At 42.4% G+C, this 22,169-nt stretch overlaps 2 protein-coding genes across 4 annotated transcripts in view; one reads left to right on the top strand and one right to left on the bottom strand.

Annotated features, from left to right (window-relative positions):
* Positions 1-17,779, top strand: part of EZR (ezrin) — a 37,154-nt gene extending 19,375 nt beyond the window's left edge. The window contains exons 3-13 of one of the 2 annotated variants that reach the window (XM_030945843.1): positions 3,106-3,201; positions 3,996-4,270; positions 5,029-5,112; positions 5,764-5,910; positions 9,250-9,346; positions 12,361-12,524; positions 13,437-13,567; positions 14,257-14,417; positions 14,690-14,782; positions 15,688-15,939; positions 16,274-17,779. In XM_030945843.1, the coding sequence (XP_030801703.1) occupies positions 3,106-3,201; positions 3,996-4,270; positions 5,029-5,112; positions 5,764-5,910; positions 9,250-9,346; positions 12,361-12,524; positions 13,437-13,567; positions 14,257-14,417; positions 14,690-14,782; positions 15,688-15,939; positions 16,274-16,438 (1,665 nt within the window). In that variant the 3' untranslated portion in view covers positions 16,439-17,779. The remainder of the gene's footprint in view (positions 1-3,105; positions 3,202-3,995; positions 4,271-5,028; positions 5,113-5,763; positions 5,911-9,249; positions 9,347-12,360; positions 12,525-13,436; positions 13,568-14,256; positions 14,418-14,689; positions 14,783-15,687; positions 15,940-16,273) is intronic. The other variant, XM_030945844.1, reaches the window with a different exon arrangement.
* A 1,047-nt stretch (positions 17,780-18,826) lies between these two features.
* The window catches only part of SYTL3 (synaptotagmin like 3), a 29,486-nt gene continuing 26,143 nt past the window's right edge, over positions 18,827-22,169 (bottom strand). For both annotated transcript variants that reach the window (XM_030945796.1, XM_030945795.1), the window contains 3 exons: positions 21,182-21,290; positions 20,157-20,362; positions 18,827-18,957 (listed from right to left, as the gene is read on the bottom strand). In XM_030945796.1, the coding sequence (XP_030801656.1) occupies positions 18,827-18,957; positions 20,157-20,362; positions 21,182-21,290 (446 nt within the window). The remainder of the gene's footprint in view (positions 18,958-20,156; positions 20,363-21,181; positions 21,291-22,169) is intronic.

Here is a 22,169-nt window from a genome sequence, read left to right on the forward strand (position 1 = left end):
GGGTGGAAGTCTTTGGGGTGACCTAACTGCAGCCTTACAGTACCTGAAAGTACCTAAAAAAAGTTGGAGAGAGACTATTTACAAGGGCATGTAGTGTCAGGGCAGGGGGGAATGGATTCAAACTGAAAGAAGCATCTTTAGATTAGATATAAGGAAGAAGTTCTTTACTGTGATGGTGGTTAAGCACTGGAGCAGGTTGTCCAGAGAAGCTGTGGATGCCCTGACCCTGGAAGTGTTTAAGGCCTGCTTGGATGGAACTCTGAGCAATCTGATCTAGTGGAAGGTGTCCCTGTGCATGGCAGGGGGCTGGAGCTAGATGATCTTTAAGGTCCCTTCCAACCCAGGCCATTCTATGATTCTATGATTCCATTCATGCTGATCACCATGGCATCAGAGTAACTTCTTCCCCTGGCCCTTTCATGTTGATCCAAAACAGGGAAATTGGATTTTGTCTCCATCAGTATGAAAATCCAAATTACTGAAAGCCAGGTTTTTAAAAGCAATGCTTTAGATTAGACTGTAAGTATGTCCTTATGACAAGCATTCAACAAGTACTTCCCTCTTCCATATATATTAACTAATGCTTACCTCTGTTCAGAGTCAGGGTCATCTCTCTGGCAGAAGGGAAGCTACTTTCTCTGCTTTCAGCTGAGAAGTTCAAAATCCTGAGAACATGGAAAAGGCAGGATGTTTCAGATTCAAGATACTTCTATTTTAGCTTGCTGTCTATACTTAGGGATTTCTGAAGAATGCTTACTGCAGCACTTAGTGCACAGTTGGGATAGACCTACTCCTCATGGAGATTTGCTCCTTACATCCAGTGGCATGGGTTTAAAACCTGTGATTGGAAATTCTTATCTGTATTTCATACCTTGTTGGGGGATACTTCTGCATATCAAGGGAAGCCTGAGGTAGAATTGAGCAGCACAAAACCAGAAAAGGTGAAGACCATACATTCTCTTTTCAGTTCTGTTGAGCAAGCCTTTCACTAGGCCCTTATCTGGGGTGGAGTTTACACTCAGATAAAGCCTGTGGAGGCAACAGGTTTTCACAGGTATGGGGAGTGGCTCAACTGGAACTGCAGAACCGCTGTGGGGGTTTTGAAGAAGCAAGCTATTTTTAAAAACTACAAGGTGATTTCTTGGCCTGGTTGTCAGAAACCAGAGCTAGGCTTTGCTAGCATGTCTGTATCCTGCATGTAAGTTGTTCTATAGCTCCTTTTACAGAACAGGGAAAATAAGGAAACCTGTGAATATTAAGTTCCTCTCCACTCAAGCCAGTCCTGTGCAGAGTTCGTGCTGCAGTGAGGTCTGAGGCATCCCAAGAACCAACCCAGTGGGCTCTGCAGCTGGCTGGAGTATCTCCCAGGTGGTCATGTGCCCTCCTGACCAAGCATAAAAGAAATTCAAATGGAGGAGGGTGTAACTGGCATTTTCTGCGAGTGAATGCATAACTGCATGGAATGGAAAGACTCAAGATTTGCGGCTTCATGCATTTGAGGAAGCAGAGGAGGTGTCTCTCATCTTGTATATAATGCCTCATTGCTTATTTCTTCCTTGTTTTGCCATGGAGGAAGTTTACAGAGCATTTCCCAGTACAGGCTAAAACCTTCTTTGTTCTTTGTATTGAAACTCAAACAGTCAAATTATGAAGTTTAACTTAATACTTTCTCATTCCTTACTTTCAGGTTTTGGGAAGAGTTTGAGGGGTCATCATTTCTGAAAGTTTTCTAACTCTATTTATAGGAAGTGTACTTTTTCTCTTGTAAGAGACATTCAGAGATAATGACCTGATAACTGCTTGATTTTTGTAACTTTTTATTTTAACAAAGTTGCAACATTCTTTTGTGCAACAGGAAGTACCACACTCAACATACCCCCGGTTTCCTGTTAGACTTCATAAAAATACATCCAGCTGTCAGAAAACTTGTCTCCCATGATGAAACAAGCCACTTTTAGGGAGGAGGGAAAAGGAATTTTAGTCAAGTAAAAGCTGAATTATTTACAGAGCCCAGCTCTTCTTTTAAAAGGATATGGGGGGGGTTGGGTTTTTTGTTTGTTTGGATTGGTGGGTTTTATTGTCTTTCTGATAAACTCTAGTTAGTCTTAGCTAACATGCCATTGTTTCTCTCCAGTCTGCTCTCCAGCCAGAGTGTCTCCAGCAATACCTTAAATGTGGAGGTGAAACAGATCCTTGGTTGAGGTCTTAGACTTGTTGAAGCACATGTAACTACACATTCCCAAATCTGTCACACTTCCCTAACTCACTCAGTGGTTATAAATTCTTCTTGCCTTCCACTCAGTTGAGCTCCCTGTAGTGATGCCTACATCACTTTTTGAGGGGCTACTCTGCAAATAACATAACAGAAGTGATCCAGCTATGTACATAGTAGATCTTTGCAGATTTTGGCTGTGTCTAGAGCACAGCTTTACAGGAAGATGAGCTGGCAGCCAAGAACTTGGCTATAAGAACAAGCTGTCAAGAGTAAGTGAAGGTCAGGGACCTGTTGGTTCTGTCCTCCACTGAGGAAATGTTACATGTCCAAACAGGACTGCTTTTCTAGTAAGTGCACCATCCAGTCAATGGCTGGTATTTCTGTGTCTTTCAGCTGGTCAGTATTTACAATATATGAAATGAAACTTGTCCTAATGTGGGGGCATCAACGGATTTTTGTCCTTCATAAACTCAGCCTTTTGGGGAATTAAAAAAAATAATAACCTTGACTGAGAATACTTGCATCTTATTTTAACTCTCAGAGCCTCACAGCAGGGGTATGAAGCACCTCTCTGTTGCTTCTTCTAGAAGGAATAGTCTCTGGTGACTGGCAGACAAGGTCACTTGAGCCATTAGTACTGTTTGTCTCACCTGCTTTCCCCAAGATCATCATCTTCTAGAAACTGGGTGGGACAAGTATCTTAGCCTATGCTGTCATCACCATCTACAATGGCAGCTGTATATCCTTGTCTGCAAGCTGAAATTAAGAGATGAGTGGGTTTAAGCTCTCACCTGCACCCATCACAGGTGATGTGGGACTCAAAAGGATACCTGGGCCTCAAGTGAAGGTTTTCCTGCAATAGCTTTTTCTTTTTTGCCTTTCTGTTGCAGGTGGTTAAAACCATAGGTTTGCGAGAAGTGTGGTACTTTGGTCTTCAGTACGTGGACAACAAAGGATTCCAAACTTGGCTGAAGCTTGATAAAAAGGTAACAGACTTTGGGCTAATTGCTGGCCAAAGGTTAAAGCTTGTGTGTTTCCTGATGTGTTATTGGCTGCAACTTCATACACCTTGTGCCTGCTGTTGATTGTGCCCTAATTTTCATAATTCCAGGATTGTTTTTAGAGATAACATTGTGATCTCCATGGGTGAGGTGTGACATGGTAGAAGCCCTTTCACTCTCTGAGTTGCAGGAAGCATTTGCCACGTGTGCAGCAGCACCTGGATACTGTACTTTGTTGGGAGAAAGCAATTGCACTTTCTGTGGCTGGAGGAGCACGTGGCTGACGATGGGCTTAGGCCCTGCCTGTGCAGGATCAGTTGTGTCCTAATTGGAGAAGAGGCACTTCCAAGCTGGGCAGCCAAGTGCTGATGCCTCTGATGTGCTCCTGGTTTTGTGTTCCCAGCTCTTATGAGGGCATGAACTGCTTTTCTTGGTGGGGCAGTCGCTGACACACCTGTTTAATGTCAGGGGGCTGTTCTCTGTCAAACACACAGTACTGGGTGGGTTTGCCATCTGATACAGCACAGTAAATCATTCTCCAGTGACCAATGTTTGCTGTACAAACAGGATTTAACTGGCTTAGTTGGAAAATATAATGCATCTCTCCCAAGTTCTCTCCTATCAGTAAGCAGCCAGAATTAAGGAATTCCACTAAAGGGTTGCCAGTCACTCACCTCTTATGGCAAATGCCCTGAATTCTTTTTTTTGTCTAAAAGCAATCTATTCTATTGTTTGCAAAAAACCACCTGCTCAGTTGTGGTTGTCACCTCTGTCCTCAGGTTTCTGCTCAAGAAATCAGAAAGGAGAATCCCCTCCAGTTCAGATTCCGTGCCAAGTTCTTCCCAGAGGATGTGTCCGAAGAGCTGATACAGGACATCACGCAGAAGCTGTTCTTCCTGCAGGTGAAGGAAGGGATCCTCAGTGATGAGATCTACTGTCCTCCTGAAACAGCAGTACTTCTTGGTTCCTATGCTGTGCAGGCCAAATTTGGAGATTACAACAAAGAGGTGCACAAGCCTGGATACCTCAATTCAGAGCGTCTGATCCCCCAAAGGTGAAGGAATTGGCTGATGCAGTCTCTTTTTTTTCTTAATGCAAAGACTTTCATTTAAAAGCATCTTTGGTTTTGTTTTTTTAAATTGAATTGCTTATAATTGTGGTTTTTTCCCCTTACTTTGAGTATATTTTTGCTTCTCCTAGGGTTGGTTAGAGAGTAAATGTAGTTTTATATTCAGCTTTTATTTCTTAAAAACACTGCTGCCATGCTGGTAAGTGTGGCAGTATGAATGTTTCCTCCTTAAGAAGAAAAGAGCAGCATTAAGTCAATAATATGTCATTCGTGAAGAAGGTTGGGTTGTGTGTCCTTAATCCTAATGTACAGTCCTAAAAAGCTTGTATGTGGAAAGCATGTCTTGTGGCTTCACAGTCCATCTCCACACTGAATCAGTGGATGTTATCAGACCAATGGCTTCTGTTTACCCTTCCTGATGACACTGCAGCAGTGTCTGATTCCAGGGATTGCACCAACTTTTCCTTTGCTGTAATCCCCTGGTGTGTACAGTATGTGTGTGATTTGTTTGCAGAGTTTTGCTTATACCTCTCATGTGTCTGGTCAGTGACCAGAAAGGCTTTGCAGAGGGTTATTGCTTCTTCTGAATTGCTTTGCTTCACAGAGAACATCTTTGCTGAGTAGGGTTTTCCTTCTGGCTACAGTAAGGCTTCCACCAGGGTGAGAGTAAGACTATAGCAAAGATCACCATCAGTGGATATTGCAGAACCTCTAATCTTGCTGATATCTGTTTCCTTGTGTAGGGTGATGGACCAGCATAAACTCTCCAGAGAGCAGTGGGAAGAACGGATCCAGGTGTGGCACGCTGAGCACAGTGGCATGCTCAAGTGAGTGTTTTGTGTTGGTCCTTGGGCTGATCACCTTGCTGCTTGTTTGATTACCTTAAGTTTGCATTTCTACAACATGGTTTTGTTAGTCTGTGGTTTAGACTCTTGAGTTGCCTGTGTGAGTGATACACACTACTCCTAGTGTGTATTTTTTAGTCCAGTATTGGATCACGTGGTAAAGCACAGTAGTATATTTTGTGCTGGTGCTGAGAACAGTGTTGCTTCCTAAAGATCTTGGGCCTGTGCACATTGGATTAGTGACAGCTTTGAGTGGGGAAAAAGAGTAAAGGTGCTGTCAAACCTTACAGTCATTGAAGCATTTGCATTGACAGATGGGGAAAGCTCAGATCCTATACCTTTCCTACTCACTGTACCCTGAGACAAGGATGAGTGCTGAGAGAGGCGAATGTTGCTGATTTTCTGCCTGGAAGTACTAGGGATTGGTATATGGAAATATTCTCTGTGTGTGCTCGTAGATGTGATATCATAACTTCTAAAGTGAATCCTAAATGGTGAATGTTCAGTTTTAACTTCTATGTTTCTAGTGAGGTTTAGGAAATATTTTTTTTTTTTCTTCTGAGGTGTTTGTTTTTCTGAGATAGAGCTGATGTTGGTTTCTCATTTATCTGATTTTTTTCTTGTCTCAATCAGAGAGAGTGCCATGCTGGAATACCTGAAGATTGCCCAAGACCTGGAGATGTATGGAATCAACTACTTTGAAATCAAGAATAAGAAAGGAACTGATCTTTGGTTGGGAGTCGATGCCTTGGGCCTCAACATCTATGAAAAGGACGATAAGTAAGGCTTTTGGTTTTGCCTCTCGTCTTCCAAAGAGGGTTGGTATGGGACATTTCTCATGTACAGGAATGCTTATGTTCCAGTTTTGGATCAGTAGGTGAAGCTGGGAAATGGGCTTTCACATCCCCTGTGCTTTCATGTCTTTCCTGAGCTGCTAACACTACCTGCTGTGTAAAGAGAGATGTCAGCTGTACAATGCTATCTTCATTATCATGCACAGTGCTGGAGCTGAATCCTGAACTGAGGAGTTTACCAGGCTTTTCCTTGAGTCAGGTCACCAGGTTTGCCATCAGTGGCCACAACACGAGAACCTGGCTAGGCTAAGGTATCTGCAGACACCTAAGGAAACTCCTGTCCTGAAGTTAATGATGGATGTGTGTGCAGCTGCCCGGTTCTGAAAAAGGCAGATTATGGGGTGGACACAAAAGCAAAGCTGGGTGACACCCAGAACCCAGGGAGAGGCTAACCTATATAGTTACTGTGAACAAGGAATGAAATGAGAGCTTACTGAAGTACACACAGTTTTAATCAGCCCTTCTGGTAAAGGCAGAGCCATTATTAATTGGATAGTAGGTGGGAAATGATAGACTACATCTATAAATAAACATAATAAGAAGGTGAGAACAGCTGTGTCTAAGCCTGCTAGTCTCTTCTAATACTCTGCAACTGAAGGATTGAAGGGAATTAAAATAGATATTTTTTAGATGGAGCATTGCTGTCTAGACTGCTTTCTTTTCCTCTCCCCAATGTTTCAAATCTTTGTTTCATGTCACTAATCTGTAACAGACTATCATTGAAATACAGAATGGATTTTACCTGTTCTGCATCTTTGCCTCCAAAAAGGTTTGAATGCAACCCAAATATTAATTGGAACTCTCTGCATCTTCTGTTGATAAGGCAAAGAGAAAGGCAGTCTTTTCTGCAATGCTAATATGTGCTGTCACCCAGAAAACAAGGAGTGTCACTTGAAAGAGAAGTAGTTTCGCTCATGTAATACTTCAGTCCTGAATGACTGGTCTTGCTATGTAACCATGGTCACACAAACAGGTTTTTCAAGCTGCAGAAATCAGAGTGTAGCCATTGACTGTGAAGGCCTATCGAGAGCGTTTGCAAAACAAATACAGCGCTGGAATAAACTGCTTATTTCTGCTGTAACTCTTGCCACTATATAATTAAGTCTTTCCAACAGATGTGGGGACTAGAAAAATAATAATGTGTATGGCACCTCTGGTTTGTAGGTGTAAAGTTTGGGGACTGAGGGCAAAGATGAAGAAGCAGAGATTTCATTGTTGGAGTGTAACACGAGGAAAATGAGGCTGTAGTGTAGGTGTGTGAGTCTCTATACTGCAGTGCATGTCAATATCCTGTTTCTGGATATATTCAAGCTTTTTTTTTCCTGCATTAAAGGGAAGAATCTGCAGTAGAACTCACTAATGAGTGAATTATTTTAGTTGTCTGTCATTCTGTATTATCTAGGATTTAAGCACTTGTACTAATGTGATGGAGGCTGGAGTAATTAGTTAATCTTAGTCTAATCAAATAATTTTCTTTACAGTTCTTAATGTTACACACACACACTGTTGCATAATCTTGCAGTTGAGTTAGAGGTTAGGGAGTGGATAGTTCTGAAGAGGGTGAATTTTATTCTTGATGACTGAATTTAAATGAAGCAAGGGGTTTTTTGTGCTTGGACCCAGCAAAATCTTTTGATGTAATAGCTTTCCATCTCTTTGACAAAGAGGGAAATTCCTCCCAAAATTGCTCTTTTTTTCTTTAATCAATGTGCTCCATAGAATTCTTACAGAATTTGAGTGGTCCACTGTGACGATAAACATTTCTGTAAGTGCTAAACATTAAATACTTGTGTCTTCAAATAATTTGCAAGAATAATTGTGACAGAGACACATATGTTGGAAAGGTTAGAGAAGAACAAGAAGATTGCTTGTTGTCATTATTTTTTATGTAAGACACAATTATTACAATATTAATCATTAACAGCTATCTCTAGAGAATATACCCTCCCTTGCTAAGAGAAGAATAAAAGAATAATAATGCGATATTAAATATAAAAATAAAATGTTTGGTTGTGCTAATTAAAGGACTTTATTATATCAAATGCACAAGTCCTTGCAATGTTAGAACTTGCTGCAGAGCTGATCAGGTGTGTGAAGGTGAGGTATTGGAATGGCTCAGAAACATTTGATCTCATGACAAACTGGATGCTTTTTATATGCAAGACTCTGGAGAAATTAAGGCAGAGGAAAATCTCAAGTGTTTAGTGAGTCATATAGAAAAAATTCAAACAAATCAACAGACCTGGACTCCTCAGCAGCAAGGAAGAGCTGGGAGTCTGAATCTTGCCCTTTGCTTTATAGGAGAGCTTTTCACTAGTGGCAGCCACGTGGCACAGCTCATTGCATGAGCAGTGAGTAAAGTTCTGCTTGGTGACTCATGGGATGGGCTCAAAGAGCAGCTTGTATGGAAGGAAAGAACAGGGCCTTTGTTACCAACCTTGCCTGTAATCTAGGGGAGGAGATTATCTGAAGGGGGGGTGTCAAGAGGATGGAGCCAGGCTCTTCTCAGTGCTGCTGAGCAATGGGGCAAGGAGCAGGCTCTGATGAACAGAAGTTCCACCTAAATGTGAGGAAGAACTTCTTTACTGTTCAGGTGACCATGCACTGGGACAGGTTGCCCAGAGAGGCTGTAGAGTCTCCCTGCCTGGAGGTATTCAGGATGCAATCCTGTGCCATGTGCTGACCCTGGCAGGGAGGTTGGACCAGATGATCCACTGTGGTCCCTTCCAACATGACCCATTCTGTGAAACAAAAGAAAATCTTCTCCTACCAGTGGTGCCTGTCCAGCACTTCAGAGAAGGCAGCATGGAGGTGACTGGGCTAGCTGTACCACAGCAGGGTAGGTTTGCCTGTGGGTGCTGTAAGGTGTGGGGAGCAGCTCAGTTACTTTGGCTCGTGCCTCCCATGATGTGTGAGAGTTCTGTGCAGGGAAGCACTGCACATAAAGTCTGCATGCTGTGGATTTTGGGACCAGAGTTAAAAGAAATAAGCTTAAAAGCAGCTGATCATGTAGCTTCAGTAGAGTCCATTCGTATTTACATAGCCAAAGGTCAGTAGGGTGATGAGAATGAGAAGAGACTCACTAAGAGAGGTTACTGGGCTTCTTTTCCTACTCCCTGTGGTATTCTGGTTCAATTACTGTCTTCTCTCTTTTGTGAAAGCTTTGTGAAGCATTGCATTCCACCAAGTCTGTGTGTTGGAAGCAATACAGGGGGGAAAAATGTTTATTGCATCATCCCTTAAAACAAGTTTTTCCTCTTTCCAGACTAACCCCAAAGATTGGGTTCCCCTGGAGCGAAATCAGAAACATCTCTTTCAATGACAAGAAATTTGTTATAAAGCCTATTGACAAGAAGGCCCCAGTAAGTATATCTAGCAGGGACTCCTGGATATGAACAACTGATACTGTTTCATCTCAAAATAAAGTAGTCTTGGGAGTGGAGAAAGCCACAGATATTCTAGATACAAAATAAGCATTTGTATTTAGAGTGTATTTAGAGCTGCTGTTTTTTCTGTGCAGCATAAACGAAGGGCTGATAGTGATAACTAATGTGGAAAAAGATAAGGATTTTACAACTGCAGAGTCCTTTTTTGTAGCAAATTGGGTAACTTCATGCTCAAATTTGAGATTCTTTGCTAGTTTGCTTGTTCTGTGAGTCCTCTCTGCATATCTTTCAGTGCATGCAAGCTGATAGGTAAATTTTATCTTTGTTTTTTTCACTTAAAAATACCAAAACATTAAAAAAATTACAGAAGTAGTTCAAATGCTACTGCAAAACCACAGGGATACAAATGGCTTCCCATCCATCACTGCCTACTTCCACACTTCTGATAGAGTAAAATGTGGTGTTCATTGACTTTCTTGAACACCAAGGTAAATTTCAGGGATATGACTTTGGTGGAGAGGTGAAATATAGCTACCTGTGAATGTTGCTTTTCAATACTTGAAAGTATGTTTTCAGAGTTATTTTAGTGAGGAATTAGAAACTTACTTTGACCTGTTGAGAGCATAAGGTGGAACAACTGGTATGGGTGGATGTCATTCGGTCAGTCTTGTGAAATTATTGGAGTAGTTGAGAAAGATCTCTGCTCTTCCCCCACCCCAGTACTTGGCCTTGGTGGATAAGTGCAGCCCAGAGAAATAATAAGCAGCCTGGCTTTGGCAAAGGATGATGGCTTAAAAATATCTCTAACAGCAAAAGATCCTCCCAGTAATTTAAAGGATACTAATGCACTGTGTGCTGCAGGGATTTCTTCCTTCCTCCAGATAAGAACCTGGGGGAGAGGAGCTTTTTTCTGTAATGCTGTTAGTGAAAACCACAGAACTCCCCAGAGACAGAAAGCTGGTCTGTCAGGCATGCTTTTCTCAATAGAAGAGCCTCTTGCATGTGTTGTACATAATTACAAAACACAGATCACAGCTTGCTACCCACTCCCCAAAGAGTAAATCTGAGTTTGAAATGGAAGGCTTGCAAAAGGCTGGTACAGAAAGGTGTTAGCATTGAAAACCTCAGTTATGTTTCCTTCTTCCCTGTCAGTTATTATTTTCCCTCTGGCTGATGGTATGTTTAAAGCTATGCCTAAAATAAGAATTTACCTGGGCACTAATTTTGAGTATTCAGGAAGTTGTCTGGGTCTTTTTGTGTGCTTGCATCTCCTTTTAAAAAGGCAGGCATCATAACTACAGCAAAATACTCAGTCCACTCAAGTTGTAGGTTGGAAGGTCTCTTTTAATTTGGAGGATTCCATATACCTGTGTTTAAATTTACAGTAATGTAAAGGGCAGAGTCCTGTGGCACCTTGCCCAGGATAAGCTTTTTAATTTTGAGCTTTGTTTGCCCATATAGTCCAAGATCTTCAGCACATTATCTTAAAAATATCAAGGTGCAATTCTCCCAGTTGTGTGAGATCTGGGGTAGGCTGGGGATGAGGAAAGAAAGGATTTTTTTTATATTTGTATTTGAATGTTGTGTCCCTTGATTATGGCCTCAAATGACAAATGCAAGCACCGTCCATACCCTCAGTATTTACTTCATGGAAGTGAGCCTTGCCTCAGCACAGGACCTGTTCATCACCCTGTGCACAAACTGTTTTTACAATTACTTGTCAGAACTAGGAGGGTGGATGAGCAGCTTACAGTCACAATTATCAGGATCAGACCTGTGAGCCTCGGAATGGCTCCAGCAGGATTTAGTGGGAGAGCAAAGCACAGTGCCCTGACTGCCTCTTCTGCAGCCAGGGTGCATTAGGGAAATGCATTGGAGAAAATCAGTCTTTGCCAGCATATTCATCTTAATGCCACTTAAGGAGCTTTTAATTGCTTAGTGTGACTTCTAGATTTCCCAGAGATAGCCATAGTTGTGCTTCTGATCTCAGGCAATTAAAAACATGGTCACTGCTTCCATTCCTGGTTCCATCTCTTACTAACAGTGAAGCAATCCACAGGAGAGTAATTCCAAGGAATGGGCACTGGTTTATGGTGGTAATGTGGCAGCTTGCCCACTATCCATGTAGTACACAGAAAAAGCACAAGGATGTTTATCCACTGTGTAAGTTTAGACAGTGTTGTAAATGTGTGTGGTTGTAGACTCAGAAAAATTCAGGGAGGTAGTGAACTTGGGCCCTCTGTATCCCTTTCTTAGCTGATTTTCTTCTAGAAGAGCTAGTCTAATTTATAGTTTCTGTAAAAGTCTGATTATAGGACAGGTAATAAGAAATTTGGGAGTGTCCTTTTTGCTGAACCAGAAATTTTAAAATATAGTTTGTTTTGTCACTGCCTGCAACCTGATATTCCAAATAACCCATGTGGTTGGTGGTTAAAAAATTAGTTTTCATTTGACACTCTTGTAACAGGCTAGGTCAGCTTAACTAGGAAATGCCATGGAATGGACAAGAATTATATTGTAAGGCATTTTTCTGTGAAAAAACATGTGGGGCCTTGAATGTTGATTCAGATAGATTGAGAAACTCTACAAATTTGTAGTTTGTGCTTTGTCTTTCAGTCACAAAACTGCAAACTGAAAAACTACTCAACACTAGAGGTCTGTGTGTTGCCCAGATATTTACCTGCCAACCCAGAACCTTCTGCAACATCTAACAATCTCCATTTTAATGAGACTTCATCTATCTGGGATTTTCTCTAAAAGATGTTTTATCTAGAAGAGTAACTTGCACATTCTATGTAGACTTTAAATGGAGATTATAAATCACAACAGTTTTGGCTTCAGATGATATTTGCAGCCCTTGCTGCTGTGTTTAAATGGTCTTGCATTTATGTCTGGATTAGAATTAAATTAATGACAAGATGTTCTGTCTGCAGTTAGCTGGGAGGAGAAAGATTGTTTGGAAAAAACTGACTGTGGTGTCTCTCTCCTAGGACTTTGTGTTTTATGCCCCTCGTCTGAGAATTAACAAGAGGATCCTGCAGCTCTGCATGGGCAACCATGAGCTGTACATGCGGCGCAGGAAGCCCGACACCATTGAGGTGCAGCAGATGAAGGCCCAGGCCCGGGAGGAGAAGCACCAGAAACAACTGGAAAGGTGGGCTTGGATGCAGGCAGCTGGCGTGGCAGAAATAAATGACACCCAGATGCCAGGGTTCAGCAAGCAGCTGGATCCCTGGGCAGGGGTCAGTAACGTGAGCGAGGCTCTGAACCATCCCAGGCTCAGGAGGAGCACGTGTGGCCCTGCAGCTCTGGAGTATGGGCAGGGACTTTTGGGTGTCCTGCAGTGGGACTGTTTTACCCTTCCTGCTTGGCCCTGTGCCCACACAGTCAGCAGCAGCCTCAGGAGCTGCAAGAAAATGTGCAAGTAAAGGCACAGCAGGCTCTGGTGTGGTGGTGTGCACCTAGAGAAGGGTTTTCCTGACTCTGGAATGTTGGCATCTGATTTACGTGCTGGGCCACGGGATGTTTGGAAGTAAGGAGAAGCCTTCACAGGGAGCACATATGTGTACATTGTAAAGACAGAAGGAACTGGGAGATCTCTTACAGGCAAGGAAAAAGGAATAGCAACTCTACCATTGGCTGCAGGTTGCTTATGATTCTAGAAATCATGCTGCTTTTCTCCTGAACTTGTGGATTGTTTGTCTCTGTTCTCTCAGTCCTGTTGTTTTCACACCTTCTTAGCTTTCCATATGGCAGAAGTAACAAAGTTACACCTCTTCTGCCTTGCAGTACAAGTCTTTTACTTCTCTGGGTCTAGAAGCTACTTGGTGTTCTAAATTTTTGTGGCAACCAACAAAAATACCCCATTTCATAAAAGCATTTGTATCTTAAACAGAGCAAAAATTCTAAAGAGATGAAGGAACAGCCTATTTCTGTCTTTCTGGCTCCTGTCTCGTGGCAGCCACTTTCCTATTGAGCTGCCTGGAGAGATTCCCAGCCAGTGTTCTTGTCTGGCAGTAGCTTGGGTCTGAAAGTGAGCTTCCAGCATGAAATGTGTTTCTAACAGGAAACAACTAGAAGATGAAAAGAAGAGGAGAGAGACAATTGAGAGGGAGAAAGAACAAATGCTGAGGGAGAAGGAGGAGCTGCTGGTGAGGCTACAAGAGTATGAAGTGAAGACTCAGAAAGCAGAGAAAGGTAAAGTATTTGTCCTGGCAGAGCAGACCACATATTGTGCTTCACAGAGGGGATGTATGGGTTGTTGCCCCTGCCTTTACTAAATCTGGTGACACTGGGATTGCTTGGCAAGACTTACTAATGTCTGTCTGCCAATACAGCTAAGTGTACAAATGTGCATCCAAAGGATGAAAGTAGCATAAAATCTGTAGATTTTATTTGGAAACTAAAGGGCAGGAACTCTGTTTTCCCCTGTTGCCAGGAGGATTTAAGTAGCACAGCTTCTTCCAGCAGTGAGCAAGAGTTCAGCCCTCAAGTACTTTTTACTAACTCCTAACACGAAAAGTACTTTGGGAACAAATCTTTCCAGTGAAATGGAAGTTTCTGTTTCAATGCACAGAAGAACACATTGGAGGCAACGACATCTGGTCCATGCAGCAACCTGTCAATTGACAGCAGCAGAGTCATGTCAGTGTTACAGACTTCAATGCAAACATCTCACAGAAGATTTAATTACAATGTGCATCTGACTACTTCTGAATCCAGTTACTTGGTGTATTATGCAAACAATTACTTTGAGGAGCACAGTGAAGGGAGCGTTGCAAGCTGGAATAAAGTCCTGTCATGACTTCTGCATTTACCTGAGAGACTGAAGTTCCTTAGCTTGGAGCAGGCTTGTGGACTAACCACATTGATCTGTCTCTTTGCAGAGCTGTCAGATCAGATCCAAAGAGCCATTCAGCTGGAAGAGGAGAGGAAACGGGCCCAGGAGGAGGCAGAACGCCTGGAAGCTGAACGTTTGGCAGCTCTGCAGGCCAAGGAAGAGCTGGAGAGACAAACTATGGACCAGATAAAGAGCCAGGAACAGCTGGTAAGACTCAGTTATTTTGAGAACAGGATACGCAGGCACATTACCGTGCCTTTGAGTAAGGCAAAGCCATCATGTCCAGGGAAAAACAGTGCAGTGAGGTACTGGGCCATCTTGTGGCACTGGTTTCTATCATAAGCAATCTAATTTTTAGTTCTTCATTCTCCTATTCAGTCTCTATGAGAGTTAAGAGAATTTTTTATTGTGTTTGGTTTTTTGGTTGGGTTGGTGTTTTTTCCAAGAGTCCCTGTAATTCCAATGTTATTATTCAACAGGCTACAGAGCTTGCAGAGTATACAGCCAAGATAGCACTTCTTGAAGAGGCAAGGAAGCGTAAAGAGAGTGAGGTTGAAGAGTGGCAAATCAGAGTGAGTATCTGCTTTACCAGTTGCTCTAAAATTCTGTGCTTAAGCAGAGCATACTGTGGTTCTTAGCCTGGTGTGACTTCTCAAACATGTGGAAGCAAACATCTGTACAGCAGTGAAAAAGACCAAACTTGTCATGAATGTGCAATATGTCTGCAAAAACACCTTTCTTCCAACAACCCTTCAGTCAAAAGTCAGAATGAAAACCTGTATAAAACCTAAAAATGCGATAATTGTCCTGGAGCCTTGGAGAGAGAGGGGCACATGAATAAATGGTGCATGTAATCCATGATAAAATGTCTGAAAACATTACATCAAGAGAAGATGCTGCAAATGCAGCCACATTGCAGGTGTCTGTTTTGAGGGGCATGTGCTGTTGTTGGTGGCTTCCTGGTACTTGGATCAGGAGAGTTTAATAAACTGCTGCACTAAAACCACACAAGTCTCAGAGTGCTGGTGCTCCCAGCACACTGTAAGGGAGGGCAGAACCACTGCAGCAGCAGGGAAGATGACTGCCTGGTGTGTAATTGCGCTAAAAATGCCAAATTAGGTTTCCAGATTCTTGCTCTGTGGAACTGGTGTGTCTCCAGCCTACAGCTCTTCAAATGGAGAACAGAATGACGATAACTGTAGCTTTCCATAGAACTTTTTCCTGGGTTGTTTTATTGGAAGAACATTGTTTATTGTTTGTTCAGCCCCCCTGCACATTACACAGTGGCTGATGATTATAGCATCCCTAGCAAAAAAAAAAAGTCTCTAATAATGGAGTACCATCAGCTGCAGACATTTCATTCTCTCTTGCTTTTCATAGTAGATGGAAAAAACTAGGAAGATAAGCATTTAAACATTCATTAAGCTGATTTAAAGCAAGAAATGTATTTAAAATATTTTCCACTCTTTTCCCAAAGGCCAGGGAAGCACAGGAGGATCTGGTAAAGACCAAGGAGGAGTTACACTTGGTAATGACTGCTCCACCTCCACCCCCACCCCCTGTGTACGAGCCAGTGAATTACCACGTCCATGACAACCTGCACGATGAGGGCTCCGAATACTCTGCCTACAGCGCCGAGTTCTCCAGCGAGGGCATCAGGAACGACCGCAATGAGGAGAAGCGCATCACCGAGGCGGAGAAGAACGCGCGCGTGCAGAGCCAGCTGAGGGTAAGGCACTGCTCGGAGGAGGCAGAGGAATTGAAACAGTCCTGGACAACAGGTCATTTCACCACTTGGTTAAACACACAAAGCACGACAGTTTCTCTTTGTTTACAGTTCCTATAGGAAGTTTGAAATAAAGGCAAGGTATATAAAAATTACTCTCATTGCTCAAGCTTTGAGATTGCTTAAATCATCCATAATGGTTTTGGAAAGGCCAGGTCGTATGCACGTCACTTCTCTGTCCAAGCATTAACAACTATCAGCTCTCCCCAGAGAAGAGGACTGACAGGAGCTGAGAGCTTCTCACAATAACCTGTATGTATTGTTCTGTGTACTGCAGGCACTGACAGATGAGCTGGCCCAGGCTCGGCACGAGGACAAGAGGACCCAAAACGACATCATCCACTCAGAGAACATGCGCCAGGGACGGGACAAGTACAAGACGCTGCGGCAGATCCGGCAGGGCAACACCAAGCAGAGAATCGATGAGTTTGAGGCAATGTAAAGATGCTCGTACAAAGAAGACAGGACTGTGGGAAAGGCAGATCTTTATGCTGTGTTCTTGTTTTGGGGTTTTTGTTGTATTGGTTTTTTGGTTTGTTTTTTTTTTTCTCTGAGGAGGGGTCACTGTATGACACTTAACTAATGTTCTCTAAACCCAGAGGTGTTTGAATTTCCCTTTTATTCTGAACCTTCTGTGAAATTTGGTATAGTTTGAAATTTATTGTACCACAGATCCTGGTAACTTGCTCATGCCTTTACTTAGTGCCAAAAGGCCTTATGTCACATCTCTCTTTAAGCAAGACAAATTTTAACAGGCCATGCTTTTATTTAAAGATGTGTGTCCTGTGCAGGTGCTGGATTCAGCCTGGTCTAAAAGATAAGCATCTGTGGGTGAATTTTGTGCCATATGTCTTTGTATTATTAGCTACAGTGTAAAGTGTAACAGATGAGAAGACAGGCTGTGGAACTCAGGATTTTCAAGCACCTGGATGTGTGTTGTGCATCCACGCACAGGTGCTTGTAGATCCTGTTTTTTCCTTGGTCTTGATGCCCATGTTCCCCCTTCCCTGCCCCCCCCCTCCCCCGAAAAAAGAACTGACAACACCTCAGAACTTCTTTGTGTAGAAATTAGGTATTTTCTAGTTGCTGTTCTCAACTGGAGAAATGGTGCAGTGATGGCTCAGAAGTGGCATAGGGACACTGATACCCTCTTCATGTAACAAGTAGCAAATACTCCTGGAATCTCCAACACCACTGTGTTTGCATTCCAGCTTCATTACTGATCAGTTGTAGTGTAGTATTTATAAATATATATATAAAACATGCAATATGTGAATTGCAGTACTAGCTAAAGGGAAATAGTTTTGCTCTGTATATTTTGTTACTTTTCAGATTTAATAAGACTTGCATCTGTAAAAATGCCTAAGCAAGACTGTAGTCTGATACAGTGCAGCTGATTATTTACTATAAAGCATTATTTGTAAAGATCATTTTTTTTACTTAATGAAAACTGTTATATGTACACATGATCCAATATATACAATTTTACTGCACCTATTTTTCTAACAAATTTTCTAATTTTTTTAAATGTTTGATTTAAAGTTTCAGACTCCAAAGATGAAGGGACTGCTTGTTTATATCACAGTTGTATTCTCTCTAGTAGAGAGCATTTCTGTGACCATCCTTTCCCCACTCTCCCCTTTTTTCCTTGAAAATCTGTTAGAAAGTGAGATACAGTATGTTGTCACCTCTTCATTTACAATATCTATGCTGCGTTATACTTGAGTTGAATCTTGTGTGGGGTTTTTTTATTTGCAGCAGCAACCATCTAAATAAAAGATCTGCAAAGTAACAAAGGTGATGGAGTGAAGTGTTTCTTGTGTGGCATGTATTTTGAATAAGTTGTGCTTCTGGTCTTTTAGTTCCTGAGCTTAGCTTATGAGTCCCTGTGGTTTTAAATCTCAAATCCTTAAAAGCCAAACTGACCAAGAAAGGAAGAGGGAGTACTTAAACAAAGGACTAAAAGTATAACACAACAACACAAGTTACAGTTGTACACAAGTTCCTGCTGACTGTAAAGCTACACCTCAAGGCAAGGCAAACTGACACAGGAGTTTGGCCCTAAGCTTGTCCACATGAAGAAATGATAAACTTAGCTAAACTTTTGTCATGTGCTGTACACCCTACAGATCAGTTGTTAATTCTGTCTTACAGTGGCAGCTGATAAGAAGGGACTTGTTACACCCACCCTTATTCCATTGGCTGTAGTCCCACCCTGCTACTGACAGGGAATTTATACATTTAACTTTCTAAGCACCAGGCTATAGCACACACTTGAGAGACGTGGCCACAGGCCAAAGCTTTTTAGGATCACGTGAAATAAAGGGCAGTGTGGTTAATGCTGAAGCGCAGAGGCATTAACATCACCCATTTGCAGCTAGCAAAGATAAGCTGGTTTTACATTCTGTGGCTAAAACATCAAAGTAAGAGTGAAACAATGTATCTATCTTTCTTGTTGTAACAGTTATTTTCTCAGAAGTAGTCCTAGTTGTGATTTAAATAAAATAGTAACAATTCTGCTAGGCCTGGAAATAGGAAGCTGCACATTGTCTAGCTCCTGTTGCTTCGACAGCATAATGCATCTCAAACTGAGGCTGTCACCCCTGAAGAAACAATATTATCCTTACACTCGAGCTAGAAACACAGGATAAAGCCCTAACTTCTGAAGAAATGAAACATTCAGAATGTCACACACATTCAAATACATAATTCTATTCCCAAAAAACTGGAACAGGTGCTATTGCAGTGTACCTTTTCCAGAACTGAAGCATATGTACCACTTCAGTTTAAAACATCGGACATGGGAAAGAAAAGGTTTTGTCTGATCATCTCATGATTTAAAGTTTTCCTTGTTTGGATGCAGTACAAGTGTGAAGTCCATCCATGTGTTTGGGTTGTGGAGCACTTCCTGCCATTGGAGCACTCCCTGAGAAGCAAGGTCCATAGAGCCAAAGAATTCCTCTGCAAGAAAGCAAAAGGAAAAATCAGCGTTACTTTTCACTCGGCCTTACCCAACTCCTGGCCAACCCTTTCACCCACTTCTACAGTAATCTCAGCTGCTCTGTAGCCCCTGAGGCACTAATTGCAATAAGTGGGATTTATAATTTTGAACTATTATTTACATCCTGTTAAACTGGGAGCACTTTCTGAAGAGTGCAACCTGCAGCAAAGAAAAAGTTTTTGGCTGTATGACTAAAAGCAGAAGAGCAAGCGTGCCTGCTCGTAATAGCAGAATGGCAATAAGCCTCCTGCTTCAGTTCATTCCATGTTTAGGACTTGGCTCACTTACAAGCAGATAGTCCCTGCTCTAGCAGAAAGGCAAATGCTGGTTAGGATAAGCAAAACAACTTCATGAGGAAGCCTGCATGACATCGAGCTACCACTAGTGATAATACTCCTGTAAACTGCGTGCTGATACCAAAAAAACATTTGACCCTCTCCTCTCAAATACTGAAACCCAGGGCACTTAACTCACTGGGAGAACAATTTTGAGCAGCCTTCAAGGGACAATGCTTCCCTGCTCAACTACCAGTGAAACAGGGCCTATTTAGTGAGCAGAGACAGACATTGCTCAGCCCTGAGAAGGAAAGCCCACTCTTAGGTTAGAGCAGAGCCCAAATCTTCAAACATCCAATAGCCTCTTTGAAGAAAGTGTCACCTCCTGTATTTCATTGATTGGATTGATTTGTGGATATAAAGTAATAAGCACAGGCATAAGCAAGGTTGGAATCTATAAGATGATTAGTTCTCCTGCTCCCTTTTGATGGGAAGTTATTTAAAATAAGCCAATTCATAGAAAACAATTAAAGGAATAAGTCTTTAAAAATGTGTAGAGCTCTGTGTGAGTTAGAGCACACAATTTCTGTGCTTGTCTTAGCATGGCTCTGACCCATAAAAATCACCATGCTAACAAATGGCTTTTCTGAAAATTTCCACTGACAACCTTGATCTTCTGCACAGACCTGAACAGAAGCACCTGTATCAATTCTTGCATGATCAGAGCCCAAGACTGAAAGTTGCTCAGGAGAGAGGCTGGGACTGCGTGCTAGGCACGTGAAAGCAGGTAATAAATAGCACAGTATAATTTATTATTGCTTGGGATGTAAACTAAATGCACTTTTCCCCAAATTACATTCCACTTTCAGTGATAGAGAACTTACTTGCACCAAGCTTGGCTCCTCCTAGGAATTGATCACTTGAGCTGAAAATTGACTTGTGCCAGACAGTCAGGTGTAGACATGATTGCTGTAGCTGAGCTGGGGTCACACCATCAAAGACAAACAAGTGTTTCCACTGTGGACAGGCTTCTTTCTTCAGGACAGGAGACTTTTGCTTTACCTCTGCTTGGCCTGGAAGGATAAGACAACTTCCCCCACCCCCCCCCAAAAAAAAGAGTTCAGCAAGGTTACTGATTTCTCAACCAGAAAAGAAAACATTTTGATAACCAAATAGAGGTTAGAGGGCTTAACTAGAGCCCGTTGGTTTGCCCTAAATAGCAAAAAAGTTCAGCCTTAGTGAAAGGCAGAAAAACATGGTGCTCTTGTGTTGATTTTGGGAGCTGCACCTTTTCCTGCCAGCCTTTAGTGCAGGTGCAAATAGGCTCTTGCAGTCTGCTTTGACTCTGATGCTGTCACTGACTGCTGAAGGGGTCTTTGCTCCACGTGCTGCTACCCAATAGTGCCTCAAACCTAACTTTTGGGAGATGAAATGCCCACCCATTTCACCAAAGGTGGGGGCCACAACAGGTGAAATGGCTTTGTGAGATATAAGTTTACCTCACTATCATCCTTCCAGTGGCATCTGATGCCTGACAGCAAGGAAGTAAAACAATCCCATGTGCAAGTTACTCAAGCTACATACTGAAGAAAAATTCAGTTCCTCTGCCTTGGAAATGTCAAGAAGAGGATAAAAGTTCTCAATGTATTCAGAGCAATACTTAATTCTGCAAAGGCACAGGTGAAACTGTGACAACAGCCTCTCTATTTGCACCTTTTTTCCCAACACTACCCCACAAACTGCTGCTGCTCTGCAGACACCCAAGTGTCACCATTTCTAGGAAGTCTGATTAAGAGTGTGGGCAATGCCACTTTCCCATGCCAGTCTCCTGCTGAAAGCATGTTAATATGTCCATTTGCATGGAACACATGTGACAGTCTCTATGTGAAGTGCTAGGTCTCAGACATACCCTTTAACAAAGGAGTTCACCATTCCAGCAGATCTCAGCATGGGCAAGTTCTTGGCCCCAAATATCATAACCTGAAGCTGGCAGTTGAGAACTCCTTGGTCTTTGTTTCCTGAAAAAGGAGCACTTAGCACATGAAATGCCCAGTTAGTTCAGCTCATAGCTTAAGATGCTGCTAAAAGTAAGCAGGGGAATGCCTAAGTGGCACTACTGAGATAAGGAGTCATAAGGCTGGACTAGGAACATTTCAAAGATTTGAATGTTTGTACAGTGAATGATTCACACACAAAGCAAACCAAGCAGTGAGCAGCAAGGCTGCTTTGTGATCCCTATTCCAAAGACAAAGCTTTCTGTTGTGTTTGTGAAAAGCAAACACAGGGCAGTACACACAGAAGCATTTCTCAGGAACAGTCAGAAGCAGTGGAGAGAGTCAAAGCCATGGTGTGGTACTGCTCCACTCACAGCTCAAGAGCAGACCCAAAACACAGGCCTGCATAGGGAGGAAAACCAGAAGATACAGGGTTGGTAACTTTGGGGTCATCTGGAAAGAAAAGGAAACAAAAATAACAAAACAGTTAATTAGAGATTCCCATTGGTCTTTACCTGTTGCTGTGGTCCTGACACAGAGAGCACTACAGGAGCTCTGAATGTCTGTATGCCTCACTAAGGTCTAGGGAGGTGAGGTTTCCCTATCCCTCCCTCCCAAAGTGTTTATTTCACTCAAGCAGCAGGTGCTTGCTCTGACTTAGTGTACCTTACAAGTTTTCATTACTAGAAACTGAATCCTGACTATACATTTTGAACCTAACACCTTCCAAGTGAAACCATTTCCCTAAAATGAGACCACTGGAGGAAGCCAAGGGTGCTGATCTGGTATCCTTGTAGATACCTCCCTTCCAAGTTTTCCCCAAACTGGCAGTCTCTGCCTTGGACAGCAGAACTGCTGTTTCACCTGCAGAATTACCTCTACTGGTAACATCATGACAGGCAC

This window comes from Camarhynchus parvulus, chromosome 3, assembly GCF_901933205.1.
Source record: "Camarhynchus parvulus chromosome 3, STF_HiC, whole genome shotgun sequence".
Classification (NCBI taxonomy): domain Eukaryota; kingdom Metazoa; phylum Chordata; class Aves; order Passeriformes; family Thraupidae; genus Camarhynchus; species Camarhynchus parvulus.